This window comes from Callithrix jacchus, chromosome 1 (genome assembly GCF_049354715.1).
Source record: "Callithrix jacchus isolate 240 chromosome 1, calJac240_pri, whole genome shotgun sequence".
Taxonomy (NCBI): domain Eukaryota; kingdom Metazoa; phylum Chordata; class Mammalia; order Primates; family Cebidae; genus Callithrix; species Callithrix jacchus.
In genome coordinates this window covers 162,155,995-162,177,446 of record NC_133502.1, presented here as the reverse complement: position 1 = coordinate 162,177,446, position 21,452 = coordinate 162,155,995, and the positions used below count along the sequence as shown (strand labels likewise).

At 43.2% G+C, this 21,452-nt stretch overlaps 1 protein-coding gene across 33 annotated transcripts in view; it reads right to left on the bottom strand.

The window, feature by feature from the left end:
- Window positions 1–4,919, bottom strand: part of ZNF618 (zinc finger protein 618) — a 182,543-nt gene extending 177,624 nt beyond the window's left edge. For all 33 annotated transcript variants that reach the window (XM_035255332.3, XM_035255426.3, XM_035255342.3 and 30 more), the window contains exon 1: window positions 4,782–4,919. In XM_035255332.3, the coding sequence (XP_035111223.1) occupies window positions 4,782–4,814 (33 nt within the window). In that variant the 5' untranslated portion in view covers window positions 4,815–4,919. The remainder of the gene's footprint in view (window positions 1–4,781) is intronic.
- Between the last annotated feature and the right edge of the window lie 16,533 nt (window positions 4,920–21,452).

The window sequence follows — 21,452 nt, the reverse complement described above, 5'->3', positions numbered from 1 at the left end:
TAAGTCTGATTAAATTAAATATAGCAAAAACAAACTCTCTAACTCCAGAAAAATTTCTCTGGCAATTTAAACTAAAAGTATCGAAGAAAAGACAAGGACTCCACACACTTTAGATCTCCTCTCCAGCAAGAAGACCTTGCAAAGATGCTGCCCTCAACCTTGCATCTGCCCTTCCATACTATCCAAGGTCAACAAGCTGGGGTATGTGCCTGGGCTGCCCATGCGCCTGAGCCTTCTTCATAGGTGGCCTTTGAAGTGGGCTCCACCAGGGCTGAAAATATGTGGCACAGGTCACCTAACCCCTAGGGTTCACCTAAAAGTTAGCTGAGATAATAAATGAGAAAATAAAGTGCAAGCAATAAAGTGTAGTATACCTGCAGCACATCATGGCGGCTCATCTAGTCCAGTACCTTTCAAACTCTTTCAACCATGACCCACGGTAGGAAATATATTTCACATCACACACATACATCCACAAACTGCTATTTTTCTTCCCCTATATTCTAGTCTATTCTTGTTTTTAAAAAATTCTGATTGTGATTCACTAAATTGATTTCACAACCCACTAATGGCCCATGATTCAAGGTCTAGCCTGGGAATGGTAATTAAGAGGTGCACTCTCCACTCTGATTTGCACTGCTGTTGGGCCGCTGTGGCCCTCTCTCTAGCATATAGGAGTTGGGATATGGCCTCAGAATCCTTCTAAACACAGTGATCCAGGCAGCCATAACCAATTCCTTGGAGTTACATTCAGAGATGAAACCTATTTATTATTATCCTTGATCTGATCCAAAGTGTTCATTTTATAAACGCAAAAATTGAGGCTTTGAAGGAAAAAGTGATTTGCCTAAGGTTATACAGTGAGACCCTGGGTTGGGGGGCCTAGGGCTCCTGAAAAAAGAAGCCACTTCATTTTACATCACCAGAAGGAAGGCACAACTAACACAAAACATCACAAGAACATGGAAAAAATTCAAAATTCCTCATGACCATGAAAAGTCAGCTTATATACATCCAGTGAAATATGGCAAGGAAGTTCTTATCACCCACCAAGGAGAAGACGTAAGGATTCTGAGGTCAGAGGAAGCAGCATGCCAAGAGCTGAGTCAAAAGTGAGAAAAATATTGTATCTGACATTGGAGGAGTTTTAAAACTCAATTTCTCAAGTGAAACAAGCCACTGGCTGTTTATTTTCTAGGACAAGGGAGAGGTCAGCCTTACACTGACCAGCCATCTTTGCTGCTTTCCTTCTGCAAAAGCAAGAACCCTTGTTCAAGTTCACCTCTGTGCGGGACTGAAAGTATAAGAAAACCTCTTTTCCTAGCTTGGTCCAAAGTCAAGCTATAAAGCAGGCCCTTGAAATTTCAAACCTTATTAGAAATTTTTTTTTTAAAGAAAGCCTCCTTAGGCAGAAAAGCAAAACATTAAGTAATAAGAGTCTCCACTGTGAAACTGAGTATAAATGATCTTTCACCAAAATAACTCAGCCCATCATCAAATTACCACCCCTCAAGTCCAATTTGCCAGATATTTTGCCCAATATTCTAAGAGAATGTGGTAACAGACAAGAGCTAATAAAAATTAGCTCATATATCCATTTCTGATCACCCGTCCACCTAAAATAGGAGGTGAGAAAGCAAAGGCCAAGGTCAGATCTCAATCCAAAGAGAGACACCAATAGAAACAAAAGAAAACTGGCCCCGCCCCCAAAAGAACCATCATGCACCTCTACTTCCTTACAACAAACATGATCAGAATAAGCAATTTTTAAAAAAGAAAAGAAATTAAAAAACAGGTTTACAAAACCAGAAATGATTTTCAACTTCTAGCCACAGACGACAGAACAAAATTTCAGCAGAATGGAATGAAGGAATCTGAATTGTGTGTCAGAAGATCCAGGCCACACAAAGGGACGTGCTGCAATATTTTTATTCCTTGCACCAGAAATAACCTGTTATCTACAACCCTGACTTTTTCTCAGATGCCCCTACCCGTCCCCTCCACCCCTCCCCAGCCCTTCTCTCCTTCATCACTGCTAAACTCAGGCCTTCTGCCTCATGAGGCCTCCAAAGCCCCTTGGAAATTATAAATTCCTTGACCGTCCTAGTCATCGGCCTAAATAATTCAACAGAAAAAAAAATTTTTTAATTATGCTACTTAAAAAAAAAAAAAAAAAAAGCTCATTCCAAATATGTCAGAATGTGACTAGTCAGCCCTGAAGGATTTTGTTACTAAAAAAATAAAATCTCCCAAATGCAATGGCGATGATGGGAAATGTCAAGCCTCTGCCATTGTCAGATATATTTCACAGAAATAATATATTTGATTTATTCCACTTAAACATCCAAATTTCCACAAAACAGGTTTGGGAATCTATGGATGGGGACCACCAGTTCTTCCAAGACCAGCTAGTGGCTGGCAAAAGGGGCAGAAGGTTTCCTGTTCTTGCCCCAGGAGACCCACCATCAGTTTCCAATCCAAGGTCCCCCTCAAGATCCCACCCCACAAGTGCTAATAATATGCTCCTTTTGGACAGAAAAATTGTAACTTTTGGAGGAGTAGGCTCAAAATCCCCAGCAAGTTCAATCAGATACTAATTGATCACAAAACCCTTCATCTCTGGGTGGGTACTTAATTTTCGTCTGTCAAATTTCAATTCAGTCAATATTTATTTGCCTTCTGAAATTTTTTGTTGTTGTTTCACCTTCATTTGATTCATTTTAAGGCCAAAACCTCCACATGAAATATTGTTTGCACATATGCTTTCATATTCCAGAGGCAAACCTTTGGGTTTGGCTTTTGTTTGTATTTTGATGTTTTTTTCCTTTATATTTTTTGCTGCTAAAATCAGCTGAGTTGGTGTTTTACCACATTTCTTCAGCAAAGTAAGTGTTCTACCAAGGAAGATAAGAATCAGAATTTTCATCTCCTTTCTGCCCATCCCCCTTTTATCTTTTTCTTGTTAATTCAGTAAAATTTGTGCTTTTCTTTTTTTCTTTTTTTTTTGGTCAAAAACCCCCCAAAATGATCAAGGCTAATGAATTTTTCTCCCTTCAAAAGTAACCAGGTTTTTGAAAAATAACAAATATTGATAAACTCCCAACCTCACATCACAATCAAAGAGGCCTGAAACCAATCTAAATTTTTTTTAAGTAATAAATTTTTCAAATTGGAAGAGTGAACAAGACAGAAAAGGAAAAATTTTCTTCCTTACGAAGGATTCCTCAATCCTTGTCTTCATCAATTGATTCAGTTGCATGTCATAAAAAATGAGCTTCTGTGAATCCACTGTTAGTTTTTTCATAATAATGTTAATTATGCATATCTTACTTTAATGGCGGTCTCTCCTACAAATCTGTGGGCTACTCAATTTGTATAATGTATGAATTTACATTTTTTCCCTGATTATTGCTCAAAAAAGGTTCCTGACATTTTCTGGATAAAACAACAACAAAAAAGAAATGCCTAGACCTTTCAGGAAACAAAATCAGAAAACAGTCTTAATTATTCCATCAAAACAAAACAAACAAAAAAAAACACACACAAAAAAACCCAACAAATACAGAAAAAAGAAAGGATTTCACTGTTAACTTTTTTAGTTTCTGTTTTCTTTAGAATCTTAGGATTTAAATGCAGTAAAATGTAAATGCAAAATTAAAAAAAAAAAAACTACAATTTTTGGGTGTGTCCAAAGCCAACATTTTAGGGTCTATTTTCTCTTTTAAATCCTTCCTTCGTGGAAATAGAAAAACTTTAAATATTGTCAAATAGAGAAATTAGTCTTTTTTTGCCCGCTGAGCTAAACAAGTTCCAAATTACAATGAAGTACAATTTCTAATTGCTTCATAAAGCCAATTCTCAGTTTTCCCTAAACTCAACAATTTCCCTCTTTTCTTTATTCCAATTAGTTTTTTTCTCAAACTGAAATGAGATGAGTAGCCAAATTGACTTTGCTTTTAGGAGGTTTTTTGCTTTCTCCCCTCCAAGAACTGAATTCATTCAAATTCCAGCTTAATTTTCATTTACATATTATCTGGATTTGGCTTCAGAAATAAAAATTGTCTCCATGCTTCTGGAAAGATCAAAGTGAAAATTTTCACCCGAAAAAAGAAAAAAAAAGAATCTCTTACCCCTCCACTGCCTAGTAGTGCAAACTTTTGAAAAAATAAGAAATAAAAAATATTTCTTTTCAATTTTAATTTCTTTTTTTATTTACAAAATAGTATCCTCTAGGTGGCGTCGTTTTAATGGGAAAAAACTACCGTTTGAAGAAAAATTAGAAAAAAAAAATTGAGAAAGGGAAATATGGCCTAAAAAAAAAAAGATTGTTTAAAAATGGGGGGCCTGGGGGAAGAGACCTCCCGGGGGGTCATCGGGGACCCGAAGCGCAAAGAGGGTCAGGGGAAAATTGCAAATTTGGGGGGGAGGGGGCAGAGCTGGAAGGGGTTGCATTTTTGCAAAATGTGAATTGTCCAAACTGAAATGGCTGCTCTGTTCTCTCGCCGCTTTGTTTTCTGGGCTCCGGTCCGAGCCCGGGGCCGGAGGGGGCGCTGGGTGGGGGCCCCAAAAGACCCCCTCGTCACCCCCACTCTCCTCACACCCCGCAGAGCCCGGGGGGGTGCTCTCCGGACCCCGACCCTCCCGTTAGCGCCCACAAAAAGCCCGCAAACGTGCCCAGGCACTTTGCATTTTGCAAATCTTGCAATGAAGTGGCGCAGCGCCCCGAGCCCCGGCCCCCCGGGGTCCCCCGCGCGGTGCTTGCCCCCGGCCCCCAGTCGTACCTGCGGAGCCGCCGCGCCGCCCGGCTGGTTCATGGGTCCGTGCGGGAGGAGGCGGCCCCGGCGCGTCCTGCTCCTCCCGGGCCGGGCTGCTGGTGCGCGCACAATGCCGCCGCCGCCGCCGCCGCCGCCGCCGCCACCGCTCCCTCCTCCGCCCGCCCCGCTCAGGCCGGGGGGGCGGGGGCGCTGGGGGCGCGCGGGGGGGGGCGCCGGCCCTCGCCCCCACCCCCGGCCCGCACCGGCCGCGCTGCGGCCGCCGCCGCCGCCGAGCCGCCCCTCGCGGGGCCGCCGCCGCCCCCCGCCGCCCTGCCCGCCCCCGGGCCGGCCTCGCCGCGCGGCCAGCGAGCTTGGGGCCTCGGCCTCGGCCTCCGCACCGCCTGCCTCCGCGCCGCACACAAAGCCAACGGGTCCTGGGGCGCGCCCGCCCGCCAGTCCGCCAGCCCCCGGGTCCCGGCGCACCCGCCCCCCAAACTTTCCCGCGCCGCGCCCTGCCCTCCCCGCGACCCCCGCGCCCGCCCCCCGGCTCCCTTCTGCCCTCCCCCGGTCCTCCAGACCCTTGGAAATGTCATTTTCACGCTGGAAAAAAAGTTTGGGGAGCCGGCTCTCGGCGGAACGCAAGAGGTTAATGGGAGCTCTGTACCCCGCTGTCCCCCCACCGAAAAAAAATCACATTGATTTTTGAAATAAAAGTTTTCAAGAGCTGGATTGCTGAAAGACTGGAAGGCTTACTGGGGATATTCCTATTGCCCCTGCCACCCCTCCCCAAAAAAACTAATGTCATAAAAGTTTGAAGAACTGGCCCCATGTCAGACAGGAGGGGTTAAGGGGACTCTAGCCCCCCCCCAGCCAGATTGATTTTTAAAATAAATATTTGAGAAACTGCTTTTATGTGAAATGCCAGTGAAATGGCTGTTTCTGCCTATCCTTGCCAAATTTATATATATATATATATATATATGTATTTTTTTTAAATAAAAGTTAGAAAAACTGGTCCTACAGGAAGACACGAGGGGTTGAAGGTTAAAGGGTATTAGACCCCCATATTCCCCAGTCAGGTTGATTTAGAAAAGGAAAATTTGAGAAATTTCTATGTGAAATAAAAAGTGAACCAGCGTATTTCTTTCCAACACCCCAAAAGAGCCAGTTTTGGGGTTTTTTTGTTTCTTTGTTTGTTTAACTTGAGCAACTGCTTCCTTGTGACTTGGGAAAGTTTTAAAGGAATTTTTTTTTTCCTGTTCTCTTCCCCATCCTCCTAAAAAATCAGAATTTTAAAAAATTGAAAGTGTGAAGGAGAGGCAAAGAGGAATTACTGAACCCATCCTGCGTCTCCCACGACTGACTGCTTTTTGGAATAAAAATGTGAAGAATTGCTCGTCTATGAGATGTAAGGTGAACAGAAATCCTTCTTTGCCTCTCCCCAAAACAAAACTACAAGGGTACCTTTTAAAAATAAAAGCATTGGAAATTAAGAGCAAACAGGTATATTCTCTCTGCCCCCACCTTCAAAAATCAAATGTTCTTTTTTGTAATGTTTAAAGAACTGGAGCAATATGAAACGGGAAAGGCTACAGAAATGTTTTCTCTACAACCCTCAAAAAACGTATTATTTTTTAAATTTTAGGAAATGGAGGCACTGTGTAGAAGACACCTCCTTTCCCTAAAAAAATGAAACTGGGAATTTAGTCCTATATGGGAGACAGAAACACAACTCTTGACCCCCTTAACAAACACTCATACACAAGACATTAAGAAGCATCTTCTGTCAAGGCACCATGGCTCACACCTGTAATCCCAGCACTTTGGGAATGCCGAGGCAGGCGGATCATGAGGTCAGGAGTTCAAGACCAGCCTGGCCAACATAGTGAAACCTCGTCTCTACTAAAAATACAAAAATTAGCCAGGTGTGGTGGCACATGCCCGTAGTCCCAGCTACTCGGGTGGCTGAAACAGGAGAATCGCTTGAACCTGGGAGGCGGAAGTTGCAGTGAACTGAGACCACTCCAGCCTGGATGACAGAGTGAGACTCTGTCTCAAAAAAAAAAAAGAGGGGTCTTCTAATCACATCCCCCAGACCCCTATTCATTACAAATTAAAAGTGGCCATATTTCTCCCCACCAACCTGGCAAGTATGTCCCTGGCAGAGGTTTGGCAGCTTCTGCCGAGGCTGGTATGCAGCAGGCACCAAGGGGAGTGGGGCAGCTTGTGGAGCCTGGTAGAGCTGGGTCCCGTGAGCCCTGGGCATACGTGCTGGCCGGGCAGCCCCTAGCCCACCTGCCCCTCATCCACCAGCTGGTGGAGGCCTTATTATCTGGAGAGATCCTCCAGGTTTGACGTCTATCTGGCCCAATTCTTGTATGAAGGTTTCTGGGCACCTGACTCAAGGTTAGATCCCCTCCTCTGCCCAGTGGAGCCAAGCTTGATCTTAGGCCCTAGAGTAGAAACTAGATCTGAAATGGCATGGGGTATCAGTCACCACGGCTGAAAGCCATATGGTACCAAGGAAAAACTCCTGTCCTAGGAGTCGGGAAAACTTGATGCAATAAATATTCATTTGAACACTTACTGTGCAGCCAGGCACCTTGTATCTAGTAGGGCAGACACACACCATGAAGAGGAGAACTGTTTGCAGCAGCTCTTCTCAAACTCAAGTGATCTTTGGAATCACCAAGAGAGCCTGTTCAGATTGCTGGGCCCCACCCTGGAATTTCTAATTCATTTGGTCTGGGTTAGGGACTGAGAGGTTCATTTCTAATGCGTTCCCAGGTGATGCTGATGCTGCTGGTCTAAGGGCTGGCCACCTTCTTAAAACCTTTGCATGACAGTGCCAATGGGGAGGGTCCTGCCCAGCCCGGGGAGGGGGGCTGTGAAGGTTCCAGGAGGGTCTTAATTAGATGGCGGGGTCTCACTAGGGCACAGATTCTTAAATAGGGTCCTTGCATGGGTTTGGGGAACCAAGAACTACTCCTTAAGCAAAGGTATGTCTGTATGTGCATTTTGGGAGGAGAAAATCTCCAGCTTTCACTCAAGAGCATCTGGGATGGTCTACTTGGAATAATCCACAGCCTGTCTTCAGGCACCTCTGGCCTATAAAGTCTCATGGTCCTTCTCAGCCGTCTTTTTCTGGAATCACTGCAAGCCCTTTCTGTTTCCCCACCACCCATGGGTCCCAGGAGCTGGGCTTTCCATCAGCACATCCCAGCTGTAGAGGTATCTCTTCCCCAGGGGTCTCGGCCTTGGAGAGTATGTCCTTTCTTCATTCTGTCCCAGATGGGCCATGAAGGGTATCCTCAGGCGACAACAGCTGAGTTTGAAGTCATCCTGACAAAATCTAGTTTATAAATGCACCCACGTATTTCCCAAACCACGGCTGAAACTATGCAGTCACCCAGATCTGTGGTTTGTCTCCATTAGGGAATTAACTGAGGGTGCGCTCACCATGTGGAACTTTTGGAGTATGCTGAGGACCTGCCCAAGAAAGTGACTAGGTGCTGCACGAGGTGGCTGTGGTCCCATCAGGTGCACTGTGGTCATATCTCAGCTCCTCACTTTCCAGACCAGCGTGGGGAAACCATGAGAAGGGGAGGACCCCCACAAACACCAGAAGGCAAGACTTGGGGAGGGGGCTGTGTGGGTGGAGGAGCCAGCATATTTTGTGTGAGTCCAGGGGACAAGACCAGACCTGCTCTATGATGGAGCAGGCTCCGTGATACAGTGTTGGAGAAATGACCATTGGTCTGGGCTGCAGAAGAACAGCTGTTCACATCAGTGGAAGCATGGTCCAGTAGGGAACCCCCAAAGGCTCTCCCATCTTCTGAGAGTCTATGGTTCAACTCAGCATTCCTGGGTTTATCAAATTCTGGAAACGTTTTACTTTTTCCATGCCTAGCCTGCTGCCTCCAGAACTAGCATTACTGCATCATTTTAAGAGTCCAGCCCCTGGCATCAATTCCCAGGTTCACCTCTGGCTCTGGTTCTCCTCACCTGCAGTGTGGTCTCAAGGAAATGGCTCAACTTCTTGCCTCCATGTCCTCATCTTTAAAATGATGCCAACAGTTTTATCTACCTCATAGGGGTGCTCTGAGGATTAAATGCTGTAATATGTGTGAAGTCGTTAGAAAGTGTCTCACATAGAGGAAGTGCACATGTCCAACAGTGGAATCTCCCCTGCTCCTCACCACCTGGGTGATCCTGGCCTTGGGCTTCATCCCTGAGCCTTAGTTTCTGTCTTTGAAAAATGGGGATTCTAAAACCTAGTGGTCTTATCGACACTTTTTAGTTGTAACCAATAGAAAAGAAATCACGCTAAACTGAAGGGGAAAAAAAAGGAAAATGTGACTTTATTAAATTAGAATGTAGATCGCAGTATCCAAGGGCAATAAACGAAACAAAGCCTCAAGGGGATTTGGAGCCAGGAACTAAAAAAGTTTCAGGACTTGGGCTTTCTCTCTCCATCACTCTGGACCACAGATCTCTTGGCATCTCAGTCCTAACTTCTCCCTCCTTCCCACCTTCTCTTCGGGTGGGGAACCGTCTCTGCTTCCCCGGGCACGAAGTTAAAACGGTCAGCATACCATCCACTCAGTGCAGCAAGTGGTGACTGGTTTCTCTGCCCTCAATCCGAATTCAGGAGAGAGAATGGGATGGGTCAAGCTTGGCTGAGGTGCCACCAGGAGCTGATCCCCTATGGCCAAAGACGGCAGGGTCACAAAACACACAGAGCTCTTGAGACCCAGCCCTGAGAGAAGGGACGTGGGGAGCTGAGCAGACCCCTCAGATGTTCCTCACAGAGGACTGTGAGCGTTCTGAGACTGGGAGTGGGGACACACACCAAAGCTGCATTTCTGTGTGCTAGAGTCTGGTAACATTTGGGAAACTTAGGAGGTTAGGATGCTGAGGCTTTTTCTAGTAGGTGATGGGCAGATGTCCAGCTTGTGTCACAAGCAGGTGGCAGGAGTTGCTGCAAGAGAAGACTCGGGGTCCCAAACAGAACCTGGGGGCTCGGCTAAGATCTGGTGGGAAGGCCTTGGTGGAGAAGTTGCCTTTATAGAGAAACAGTCAGCTGAGAAGGGCATGGGAAAGAATAAAGGCACAGGCTTCACGAAATAGTGTTTTCTTCCTCTAGCTGAGTTACTTTTCCTTAAGTCTAAAAAACAAGGGAAGTCCTCTCTTGTAACAGCCTAGCCAGGGTGAGTTGGGCTTTCAAGTCTCTGCACAAAGGGGAAAAAAATCACACAATCCGGTCTTAGAAAATTCCTTAGCAATTTATTTAACAAGTTGGCAGCATTTTCTCGTTTGATTGACTACTTCTCCAAAGTGGACAGAGGAAGTACGCTCACCCCCATTTTAAGGCTCACGTGTCCTGGTCCAGTGCAAAATTCCAGCTTTTTCTCTGGAATTTTCTTTTCTTTCATTCCTCTACCTCCCCATCCCCACACAGGGAGAAGCTGGAAAGGAGCTGGGATCAACTGGCAGCAGCATACTTCCTCAAGGGGGGGCCTTGCAAGTCATGGTGAAGTCTCCAGAGAAGCAGGTACCTGAGGCCTTGGCAGCCCCCCAGGGAGGCGAGTCCAGGAGGGAAAACAGAGAGATGTGGAAATGTGACTTTATTAAATTAGAATGTGACTTTATTTACATTCTACTGGCAAACAGAAAGAAAGACATCAAACTGATTGCCCAGACAAACAGCATTGAGTTAAAAATCTGTGTAGCCTGTTCCAGGATTCAACAGCAAATGCTTCTTATGTTTCATAAAGCTATTCCATGGAGCCTGCCAGCCCATGAAGCCCGGAGAAAGCCTGGTGTCCTAGTGATCTCAACTAATAGAGACTTAGATCTGTGCAGATTGTAACATTAGCCACTATAAAAGCCTCAGTTTTTCTCATCTGTAAAATGAGTGAAATAAGGTACCTAACACCACAGGGTTATTTATAGCCCTAATTCATGTTGTGTACCCAATGCAAGGTAATTATTATTACCCTTGTCAGCCAATATCAACTTCATCATGTATAAGGCAACTCAGCCGCCGGGGTGGGATGAGGGTGGAGTCACCTCATTTGAGCAGGACTAGTCAGCTGAGAAGGGAGCAAAGTCAGCTTTGAAGGCAGCTTCCCTAAATCCAATTGTCAGTGCCCCCCACTATGGCAGTAGTCCTGATTTTAATTCAGCTGGATCTCAGAATGGAGATGGGCATAGGCCATGGGAAGAAAAGAAGAGGAATAAAGATGGCAAGAGCTGGTCCACTTCGTTTCCTTTTTGCCATCAGGAGGCTCCCAAAGCGGGCTATAATAATCCATCCTTTCTGCTGAGAAACTCGCTTGTGAATGCAGTTAGCTCACAATGTATCATAGTACAAGGCTCAAGCTCTGTCTGGTCTCAGACCCAACTGAGTTCAAATCCCAGCTCAGATCCTTTCCAGCCATGTGAGCCTGAGTAAATCATACCACTGTCTCTGAGCCCCAGTTTCCTTAACTGTTAAATGGGGATAATAACATAGATGTGCATGTTTTCCATGAGGGTTAGAAAAAAACAATGAATTCCAGCACACAGTAGGTATCCCAGATATTCGAGATGATGATGTTAATGATAATATTGATCTCAGTGCCTTCTATCTGCAAAACTCTCCAGTGGGCGGAGCATGTCTGGAATGACAGCTCAGCCATGAAGCCATCCGGCTTCGTCTCTCAGTTATCTCCATTAACAGGTGAGGAGAGTGAGGCATAGAAAAGCAAAATGGAATGTTTCTTTCACCAGTAATTGGACAAATGGCCAGCGTGTGACTCTGGATGGGATGCACTGAGAACCAACAGCACTTATACAGAATTCCTGCCAAAAACACATAACCCACATCTAATCATGAGGAAACATCAGACAAATCCAGATCCAGGGACATTGTACAAAACAACTGGCCTGTACGTTGCAAAAATGTCAATGTTATGAAAGACAAAGACCGAGGAACTGTTTCAAATTAAAGGTGACTAAAGAGATAAGTATGACAACTAAATGCAAAAAGTGATCTTGAACCACTTTCTTTTTTTTTGGCTCCTGGATCAGAGTGGGAAAAAAATTCTATAAAGGACATTTTGGGGACAATTGGTGAGGTTTGAATATGGTTGCATATTAGAGAATAGTAGATATTCATGTTAAATTTCTGTATTAATCATCACTTTCTGGTTGTGTAAAATCAGGTTCTCCCTCTTAGAAAGTGTACACTTTTGATGGAAAGGCACATGATTATCTGCAACTCTCAAAACACATATACACGTATGTCTATGCCTATATGCATAGATATATATATATATATATGACAACGTGATTATATGTGACTGAATATGAATCAGCAAATTTGAACAAAGGGCATGTGAAAGTTCTTTGTTCTACTCTTGCAACTTTTCTATAATTTTGAAATTATTTCAAAATAACAAGTTAACAAAAGTGAAATATTTGAAATGTTTGAAAAAGCTAGAAGCCTACACCGACATTATTTTCATCAGAATGGAATCTTTTCATTGTATATTCAATGGAAAAAAAATTGATTCATTGATCAGTGGCTTGTCCACATCAAAATTTGCTGATTATCTTTTTTTGCAACATGACTATGTTCTTTTGTAGCTATTATTCCCATGAGGTCCGATTTGCCTAGGCACATTTTTTTCTTTTTTTTTTTTTTTTTTAAATAAAACCAGGCACAACAATAGAGGACCTAGGCAAATTTTATGATCTTAATTTTGTCATGCAGATGTAGGGTCTTCCGTCAATGTTTAGTCAATATTTCCTGGATGCAGTGTTAGTCTTTGTGTTTTATTTTCTGTTGCTTATTTCTACCAAGTAAAAGTTATTTTAATGTTTGCAATTTTCAGCATTCCCAGTAAGCTATAATTCTTCACACAGGATATTCCCCCCCTAAAATTAATTTTGTTGCGTATAGTTTAGAGGGATTCTCTAACCCTGGCTAGGCATCTGAATCTCCTGGGAGCTTTTGAAAAGTACACGTTTTCCAGCTTCTAGTCGCTCTTCAGATTCTGATCCATGTGGGGTCTGGATATTTGTATTTTTGAAAGCTCCACGCCTCTCAGGTTCTGTGGCGGTCACTGGCCCATCACTTGGTGTGGTTATTGCCTTGCCTTGTATTATTGGTTATCTTAAACTCTTTGGGCCTTGATATTCTATTTTAACCTTCCATTTTCCCAACTTAACTCTGAGGTCATTGAAGAAAGGGTCTGAGCAAATGACTCCTTTACGGCCAGCACACTCACTACAATTGTTAGGTAAGGTAGCAAAACAATGTTAATTGATTGACTGTTGGCGCAACCACAACCTTGAATAGCAACATCAAGAGATGGAACTTTAAAAATAAAAAATTGTGAGGCTGGTCACGGTGGTTCACACCTGTAATCCCAGCACTTTGGGAGGCCAAGGTAGGTGGATCACCTGAGGTCAGGAGTTCGAGAGCAGTGTGGCCAACATGGTAAAACCCCATCTCTACTAAAAATACAAAAAATTAGCCGGGCATGGTGGCGGGCGCCTGTGATCCCAGATACTAGAGAGGCTGAGGCAGGAGAACCCGGGAGGGGAGGTTGCAGTGGGCTGAGATTGTGCCACTGCCCTCCAGCCTGGGAAACAAGAAGGAAACTCTGTCTCAAAATTTAAAAAACATTGTGCAAGAATATATATAACATAAAATTTACCATTTTAAACATTCTAAGTGTACAGTTCAGTGACATGAAGGGCATTCACATTGTTATGTAACCATCACCACTACTCATCTCCATAATTTTTCATCATCCCAAACAGAAATGCTTCACATATTAAACGCTAACATCCCATCTCCTACCAGCCCCTGGTAACCACTATACTACTTCCCATCACTCTATGAATTTGACTGTTCTAGGCACTCTCACATAAGGAGAACCAAACAATATTTGTCTTTTTGTATCTGACTCATTTCACCGGCACAATTCATTCATGTTGTAGTGTGTATCAGAATTTCATTCCTTTTTAATGCTGAATATTATTTCATTATATGGCCATACCAATGTTGTTTATCCATTCATCCATTGATGAACACCTGGGCTGCTTCTACCTTTTACCTATTGTGAATAATGTTGTGATGAATATTCATGTATAAGTATCTGTTCAGTTCTCTGCTTTCAGTTCTTTTGGGTAGATACTCAGAAGTCGAGTTGTTGGATCTTACGGTCATTCTAGTTCTAACTTTTTGAGTTTTCTCAAAAAGTTTCTCACCAAAACGTTTTCTACAGTGGCTAAAGAAAGACTCTTTTAAAAGCTGCATTAATAGAGGTAGAATGATGATTGATCCTTTCTGAATTTCATGCTAACTCTGTTTAGAAACAAAATCCATATATCTATATTTAGCAACCTTAAAGAGTCATGAGAAGTTACCCTTCCCCCTTTGCTCTGTGGGAAATTGATTGCAATAACAGCATCAATTCTGCACACCTCCTCGAATCTAGCCCTTTTTGTCATGTGACTCTGCAGTTCTCACTAAAGAGTCTATTTCCCATTCCTTGAATCTGAGTTTGGCCATGTGACTTTGGCCAGTGGGATGTTAGCCAATTTCACATAAGAAGAGACTTTAAAAGTGCTTGTGCAGGTTGAGCACAGTGGCTCATGCCTGTAATCCCAACACTTTGAGAGACCAAGGCAAGAGGATTGTTTGAGGCCAGGAGTTCAAGACCGGCCTGGGCAGCATGGTGAGACCCTGTCTCTACAACAAATTTAAAAATTAGCCAGGCATGGGAGTGTATACCTGTGGTCCCAGCTACTCAGGAGGCTGAGGTGGAAAGATGGCTTTAGCACAGGAGCTTGAGGCTTCAGTGAGCAGTGAGATCACAACACTGCACTCCAGCCTGGGCAAGAGCACAAGACCCCATCTCAAAAAAAAACTACATAGAAATACAAGTGCTTGTGAAACTAAATTTGCACGTGCTTTGGCACTTATGCCTTCATTGTGAGAATACAGTTGGCCCTCATGACGTCCGCATTTGTAGATTCAATCAACCATGTGTTGAAAATATAGCTAGGCCTATGATGGTTGCATCTGAGTATGTACAGATTTTTTTTTCTCATCATTATTCCCTAAACAATGCAGAATAACAACTATTTACATAGCATTTACGTTGTTTTAGGTATTGTAAGTAATCTGGAAATGATTTTAAATTTACAGGAGGATGTGCATAGGTTATAGGGAAATATGGCACTATTTTATATAAGGCCCTTGAGCATCTGCAGATTTTGTTTTCTATGGGGGTCCTGGAACCAATTCTTCATGAATACCCAGAAACAACTGTATACCCAAGCTAGTCTGCTGGAAGAATAGGAGAGAAAGGTGAAACAGAGTTCAGTTATTCTAGCTGACCACCACATGCGTGAGCCCCCAGTCAACAGCCAGCTACCCCCAGAGAGTGAGAGAGCCCAAAAGAGGCTAGAGGAACTATCCAGATTAAATCTCCAACCCACAGACTCAAGAGCTAAGTAAATGCTTATTGTTTTTTGTAACTGAGTTATGGAGGTGGTTTGTTACACAGCATTATCGTGGCAATAGACAACTGATACATCTACCCTCCTCTGTGTCAATATGCTGCATTTTCTGCACCAGTCAAAGGGTGATGAGACAACTAATTTTACTGACTCCATAGTGTTGGCATGAAAGTAAATGACAGAATTTGCCAGGTCCAGCGTCTGGCAGTTATAATCTAAAGGTAGATTTCTCTCTTCCTTCTTGAAGGTGACCTTCCTTTTGAGTGTATTGGGAAAGAGGGCTATAGAGGGCATTTGTTCTCATTCTCCCGCATTCTCCATTTGTGTCTCAATTTTTCATGAAGATAAAAAACCTTTTTTCATGCTCAGTCTCTGTGTTCTGGGGGGACTTACTCTACCCCTGAGTGCCATCAGCAAATGACCCAGGCCTGGCCAATCATGTATGCCATCCCCTTGGCAAGATAGCCATGTGACAAGCCAAGTTAATGAGATCCAGATTTAAGAGGTTGAATGGAAAGTTTTCTTTTCCACTGAGATAACCGTGAGGATATAGTTTAAATCTAGAGGAGCCAAAGGGTGCCATGTGGAAAGAGCCTGCCTGAATTCAGCTAACACACAGGAAAGCAGAGACCAGCTATGGGAAGACACAGTCCCAATTACATGGTTAGAACCCTAGATCCAGCCAGGCCTGAAGCTGTAGTTCTTTTGAACTTTTTAGTTATGTGAGTCAATCCATATTCTTTTTGCTTGTTTTGTTTCTGTTAAAATAATTTAAGGAAAGCCTCTGTCCCTTGTAACTAAAAAAATAATTTGTCTTGCGTTCCTCCTAGGTCACCTTCCTGACTGGATGTTCCTCATAATGGGCTTCTCCACAGTGCTCTTAGTCCCACTATTGTGAAGAACCACTGTGTTTATCCCTCCCGGAAAATATCTGGGATTCCCAAGCTAAGTCTACCTGATAAGGTGACAGTACTTCCCATACAGGCTATGGGAACAGGGAGAGTATTGGCAGGTCTAGGCTATCCAGCATCCTAGTTTGCCCTGGACAGTTCTGGTTTATGCCTGTTGTCTCAGCATATTTACCAATAGCACCCCTTTCACTATCGATAGTGTCATTGCTTGAGTAATCATTTATATAGTCACCCTGATAAGGGTGACTATATAAATATACTTAGTACTTCCTTTTATTGTGTCATCCCTTTATTGTCCACATACAGCTGAGTGGCAGAGAACAAAGATCAGCCATCCCACATGCTCCTACAATGTAACTCGTCTCTCTTCCTCAAGAGCTGCAAGCTGATTCTCCTCCACTTGAATTTGGGTGGACCTCCAACTGCTTCAACTCATAGACCACTATGGAAGTGATATGGAATAACTTCAACCTGAGTGGCAGAAAACAAAGATAGCTGGGACAACATCAGCCATCCCATGTGCTCCTGCAATGTAACCTCATCTGTCTTCCTCAAGAGCTGCCATCTAATTCTCCTCCACTTGAATTTGGATAGACCTGCAACTCTTCCACCTGTAGACCACTGTAGAAGTGACAAGGAGCAACTTTCTAGACTGAGGAAGTCTAGGAAAAAGACAATGTCACTTCCACTTTTTTCATTAGATTGCTCATACATGGATTTCTGAGCTGTAAGAAGTCCAACTTCCCTGAGGCCACCATGTTGTGAGGAAGCTCAGCTATGTTGAGAGGTCACGTGTGGCCACTGTGGTGAGCATCTGTGGCAGAAGGACTCTAAGACACCCCCCTCCATTGCCGTCATCTCCTGTTATTCACACCCTTGCATAATTCTCTCCTCTTAGTGAAGGTGAGATGGTAACTCACTGCTAATCAGTGGAATACTGTGAAGGTGAGGGATGTCCCTTTTGTAACTATGTTACATGAGATTATACCTCTCATCTGCCTAGTGGACTCTGCCTTGCCACCCTTTTTTTTTTTTTTTTGAGATGGAGTCTCACTCTTGTTACCCAGGCTGGAGTGCAATGGCACGATCTTGGCTCACTGCAACCTCTGCCTCCTGGGTTCAGGCAATTCTCCTGTCTCAGCCTCCTGAGTAGCTGGGATTACAGGCACGCGCCACCATGCCCAGCTAATTTTTTGTATTTTCAGTAGAGACAGGGTTTCACCTTGTTGACCAGGATGGTCTCGATCTCTTGACCTCGTGATCCACCCGCCTCGGCCTTCCAAAGTGCTGGGATTACAGGCTTGAGCCACCACGTCCTGCCCTGCCTTGCCACTTTTGATGAAATAAGTGGCCATGCATGGGAGTTCCATACGTTCAGGAACTGAAGACAACCTCTGCCCAACAGGCAACCAGCAACCTTAACCCTCAGCCCAGCAACCCAAAAGAAACTGAATCCTGCCAACCACTATGTAAGTGAGCTTACAAGCATATCCTTCACCAGTTGAGCCTTCAGTGAAACACTAGCCCTTGATTGCAACCTCATGAGCAGAGTCCCACCCATCAAAATTGTGGGATAATAAATGTGTATCGTTCTAAACCATTGTTTGTGATAATTTGCTACTAATTAGATAACTAATTTATAGTCTTAGTCTTTGAGTCTTCCCTGCTCAGGCACCAGACACACGAGTGAAGACATTCCAGATCAATCTAGTCCCCAACTTTTGACTCACCTCCCAGCCATTAAGTCTCCTGGTTCCAAACATTGTGGAGCAGAGACAAGTCACCTCCTCCATACCCTGTCCAAATTCCTGGCCACAGAATTCAGAAACATAATAAAATGATTAATACTTAAAGCCACTATATTTTGGAGTAGTTTTAAAGACAATTATAAAAAATAGAACAGAAAGTCTGATTTTTTTTTTTTTTTTTTTTTTTTTGAGATGGAGTTTTACTCTTGTTGCCCAGGCTGGAGTGCAATGGTGCAATCTTCACTCACTGCAACCTCTGCCTCCCAGGTTCAAGTAATACTCCTGCCTCAGCCTCCCAAATAGCTGGGATTACAGGCACTCACCACCATGCATGCCTAATTTTTTTTTTTTTTTTTTTTTTTTTTTTTTTGTATTTTTAGTAGAGAAGAGGTTTCACCATGTTGGCCAGGCTGGTCTTGAACTCCTGACCTCAGATGATCCACCTGCCTTGGCCTCCCAAAGCGCTGTCTCATTTTCTAAACTGTACGTTAAATATGACCTTTTCGTGATCCCTCAGTAGCTAATAAGTGACCCCTCAGTAGCTAACATTACAACTGGGTCTTCAGGTTCTTCATGTTCCTTTCAGGTTCTTCATGTTCCTTAACAGCGTCACCTGCAGGCAGTTTCCATGGACATTTTGTCAACACTGTGCCAAGGGTGTAGTCTCACCCATGGTTGCCCACCAATGGTAAATTTCTAAGCAATTCAGAGCTCCTGTTAAAAGATTTCATGCTAATTTTTATATGGACTTAATTGAGTAGACAATAGCTACTCCTCTTTCCATTATTTGGGTACATGGGAATAGTTATGTTCTTCCAGTTATACTCAATTCAAATCTCCCCACCTTCTACCTATTCCCAAAAGGCTCTAGTTAAGGACTTAAGTCTATTGGAGAGAAGGAGGGGAGGGATGGAAGGAGAAAAGCATGGTCGGAGAACTTAGCAGGAGGATAGAGGTTAAGCTCTTCCCAAAATCAACACAATTTCATTTTTCTCTCTGGGATAGCAGAGATTGTTACTCAGGTGAATGGACCTCTCTGCACATATATGTACACAAACACACTCCTTGTGCCCTCCCTACCATAGCAGGATCATGAGATTTTGACTTGCATCTATTACTTTTTAAAATAATGGAGTAGGAAGCAGTGGCTCATACCTGTAATCCCAGCAGTTTGGGAGGCCGAGGCAGTTGGATCGCCTGATGTCAGAAGTTGGAAACCAGCCTGACCAACATGGTGTAACCCTGTTTCTACCAAAAATACAAAAATTAGCCAGATGTGATGGCACGTGCCTGTAATCCCAGCTACTTGGGAGGCTGAGGCAGGATAATAACTTGAATCCAGAAGGTGGAGGTTGCTGTAAGCCAAGATCACACCACTGTACTCCAGCCTCAGCAACAGAGTGAGACTGTCTCAAAAAATAAATTAATTACATTAAATTAAAAAATAATAATGCACTGCCGGGTGCAATGGCTTGAGCCTGTAATCCCAGCTCTTTGGGAGGCTGAGGCAGACAGATCATCTGAGTTCAGGAGTTCGAGACCAGCCTAGCCAATAGGGTGAAACCCTGTCTTAAAAATAAAATAAAATAATAATAATGCAATAAAGTCAAGGTTTTGGAGATTCCTCAAAGAAAGAAATATTTTAGCTGAGTTTTTTCAAGTAGTTGAGGATTACCTCTCTAAGCACCAAAACTTTTATTTCAACATTTTTGAATGGATATCTTTCTGAAATGTGGTGTACCCTTCCCTGCCTCTTAAAGAATGGATAACATTATTCCCCCTGCCTTGCCTGAAATCTCACATTGAGTACTGCCCCCAAACATATTAAGATGAATCAACTGAGCCCAGGATATTGACACAATAACATGGATTTTCAAAAGGAAAACATTGTCTTTCCCCAGATTTCTGAGAGCTATTGGGTATGCATTCAGTTCTTCAGAAGTCAATGTTTGACTATATGAAATGAGAAACAGCCTCTCCATGATGCAAATATATCCTTCCTACCCAAAGACAAATGTAATCCAGACGTCTCCCAGGCTTGATCAGCCTGTGAGTAGAAATGAGGTCACACTTTATTTATTTATTTAACAAATACTTACCTAGGGCTTGCACTGAGTTATTCCAAGTGCATTAAGATCAATTGATGTTTGACCAACATGCTAAGAATACGCAATGGGGAAAGGACAGTCCTCTCTCAATAAATGGTGTCAGGAAAATGGATATCCACATACATAAGGACATTAGACACTTATCTCACACCATATACAAAAATCAACTCAAAATAGATTAAACATTTAAAAGTAGACCTGAAACCATTAGACTACTAGAAGAAAATGAGAAACATTCCATGACATTGGTCTGGATAATAATTTTTTTGGGATATGAAACCAAAAGTTTAGGCAATAAAAGCAAAAACAGACAAATGAAATGGCATCAGACTAAAAAGTCCCTGCACAGTGAAGGAAACAATCATCAGAATGAAAAATTTAGGAGAATTTTTCTCCTAAAAAATAGGAGAAAATATTTATGAACCAATCATCCAATGAAGGGTTATACTTACAATATTTACAAACCAAACATCCCAGATCTGTAAGGAATTCAAATAACTCAATAGCAATAAAATAAATAACCCTATCAAAAAATGAGCAAGGGACCTAGACATTTCTCAGAAGAAGACCTACAAATGGACAGCAGGTTCATGAAAAAATGCTGACTGTCTCTAATCATCAGGGAAATGCAACTTAAGACTGGAATGAGGCTGGGCGCCGTGGCTCACGCCTGTAATCCCAGCACTTTGGGAGGCCGAGGCGAGTGGATCACGAGGTCAAGAGATCAAGACCATCCTGGTCAATACGGTGAAGCCCCGTCTCTACTAAAAATACAAAAAATTAGCTGGGCATGGTGGTGCGTGCCTATAATCCCAGCTACTCAGGAGGCTGAGGCAGGAGAATTGCCTGAACCCAGGAGGCGGAGGGTGCGGTAAACCGAGATCGCGCTGTTGCACTCCAGCCTGGGTAACAAGAGCGAAACTCCGTCTCAATTAAAAAAAAAAAAAAAAAAAAAAAAAGACTGGAATGACATATCACCTCACACTTGCTAGAATGGCTATAATAAAAACAAAAATGAAAGATAAGTGTTGGTGAAAATGTGGAGAAAGAGGAACCCAAGAATATACTGTTGGTGGGAATGTAAATGGTACAGCCATGATGGAAAACAGTATTGAGGTTTCTTAAAAAATTAATAACAGAACTATCATGTGATCCAGCAATCCCATAACTGGATATAGATCCAAAGGAAATGAAATCCAGTGTCTAAGAGATTTCTGCACTTCTCTGTTCACTGCTGCATTATCCATGATAACCAAGATAGGGAACCAAGATAACTGTCATCAACAAATGAATGGATAAAGAAAATGTGGTCAGAAAATCACCAGAAGAGTAGATTTTAAGTATTCTCACCACAAAAATAGCATCTGAGATAATGCCTGTGTTAAATAGCTCAGTGTAGCCACTCCACAT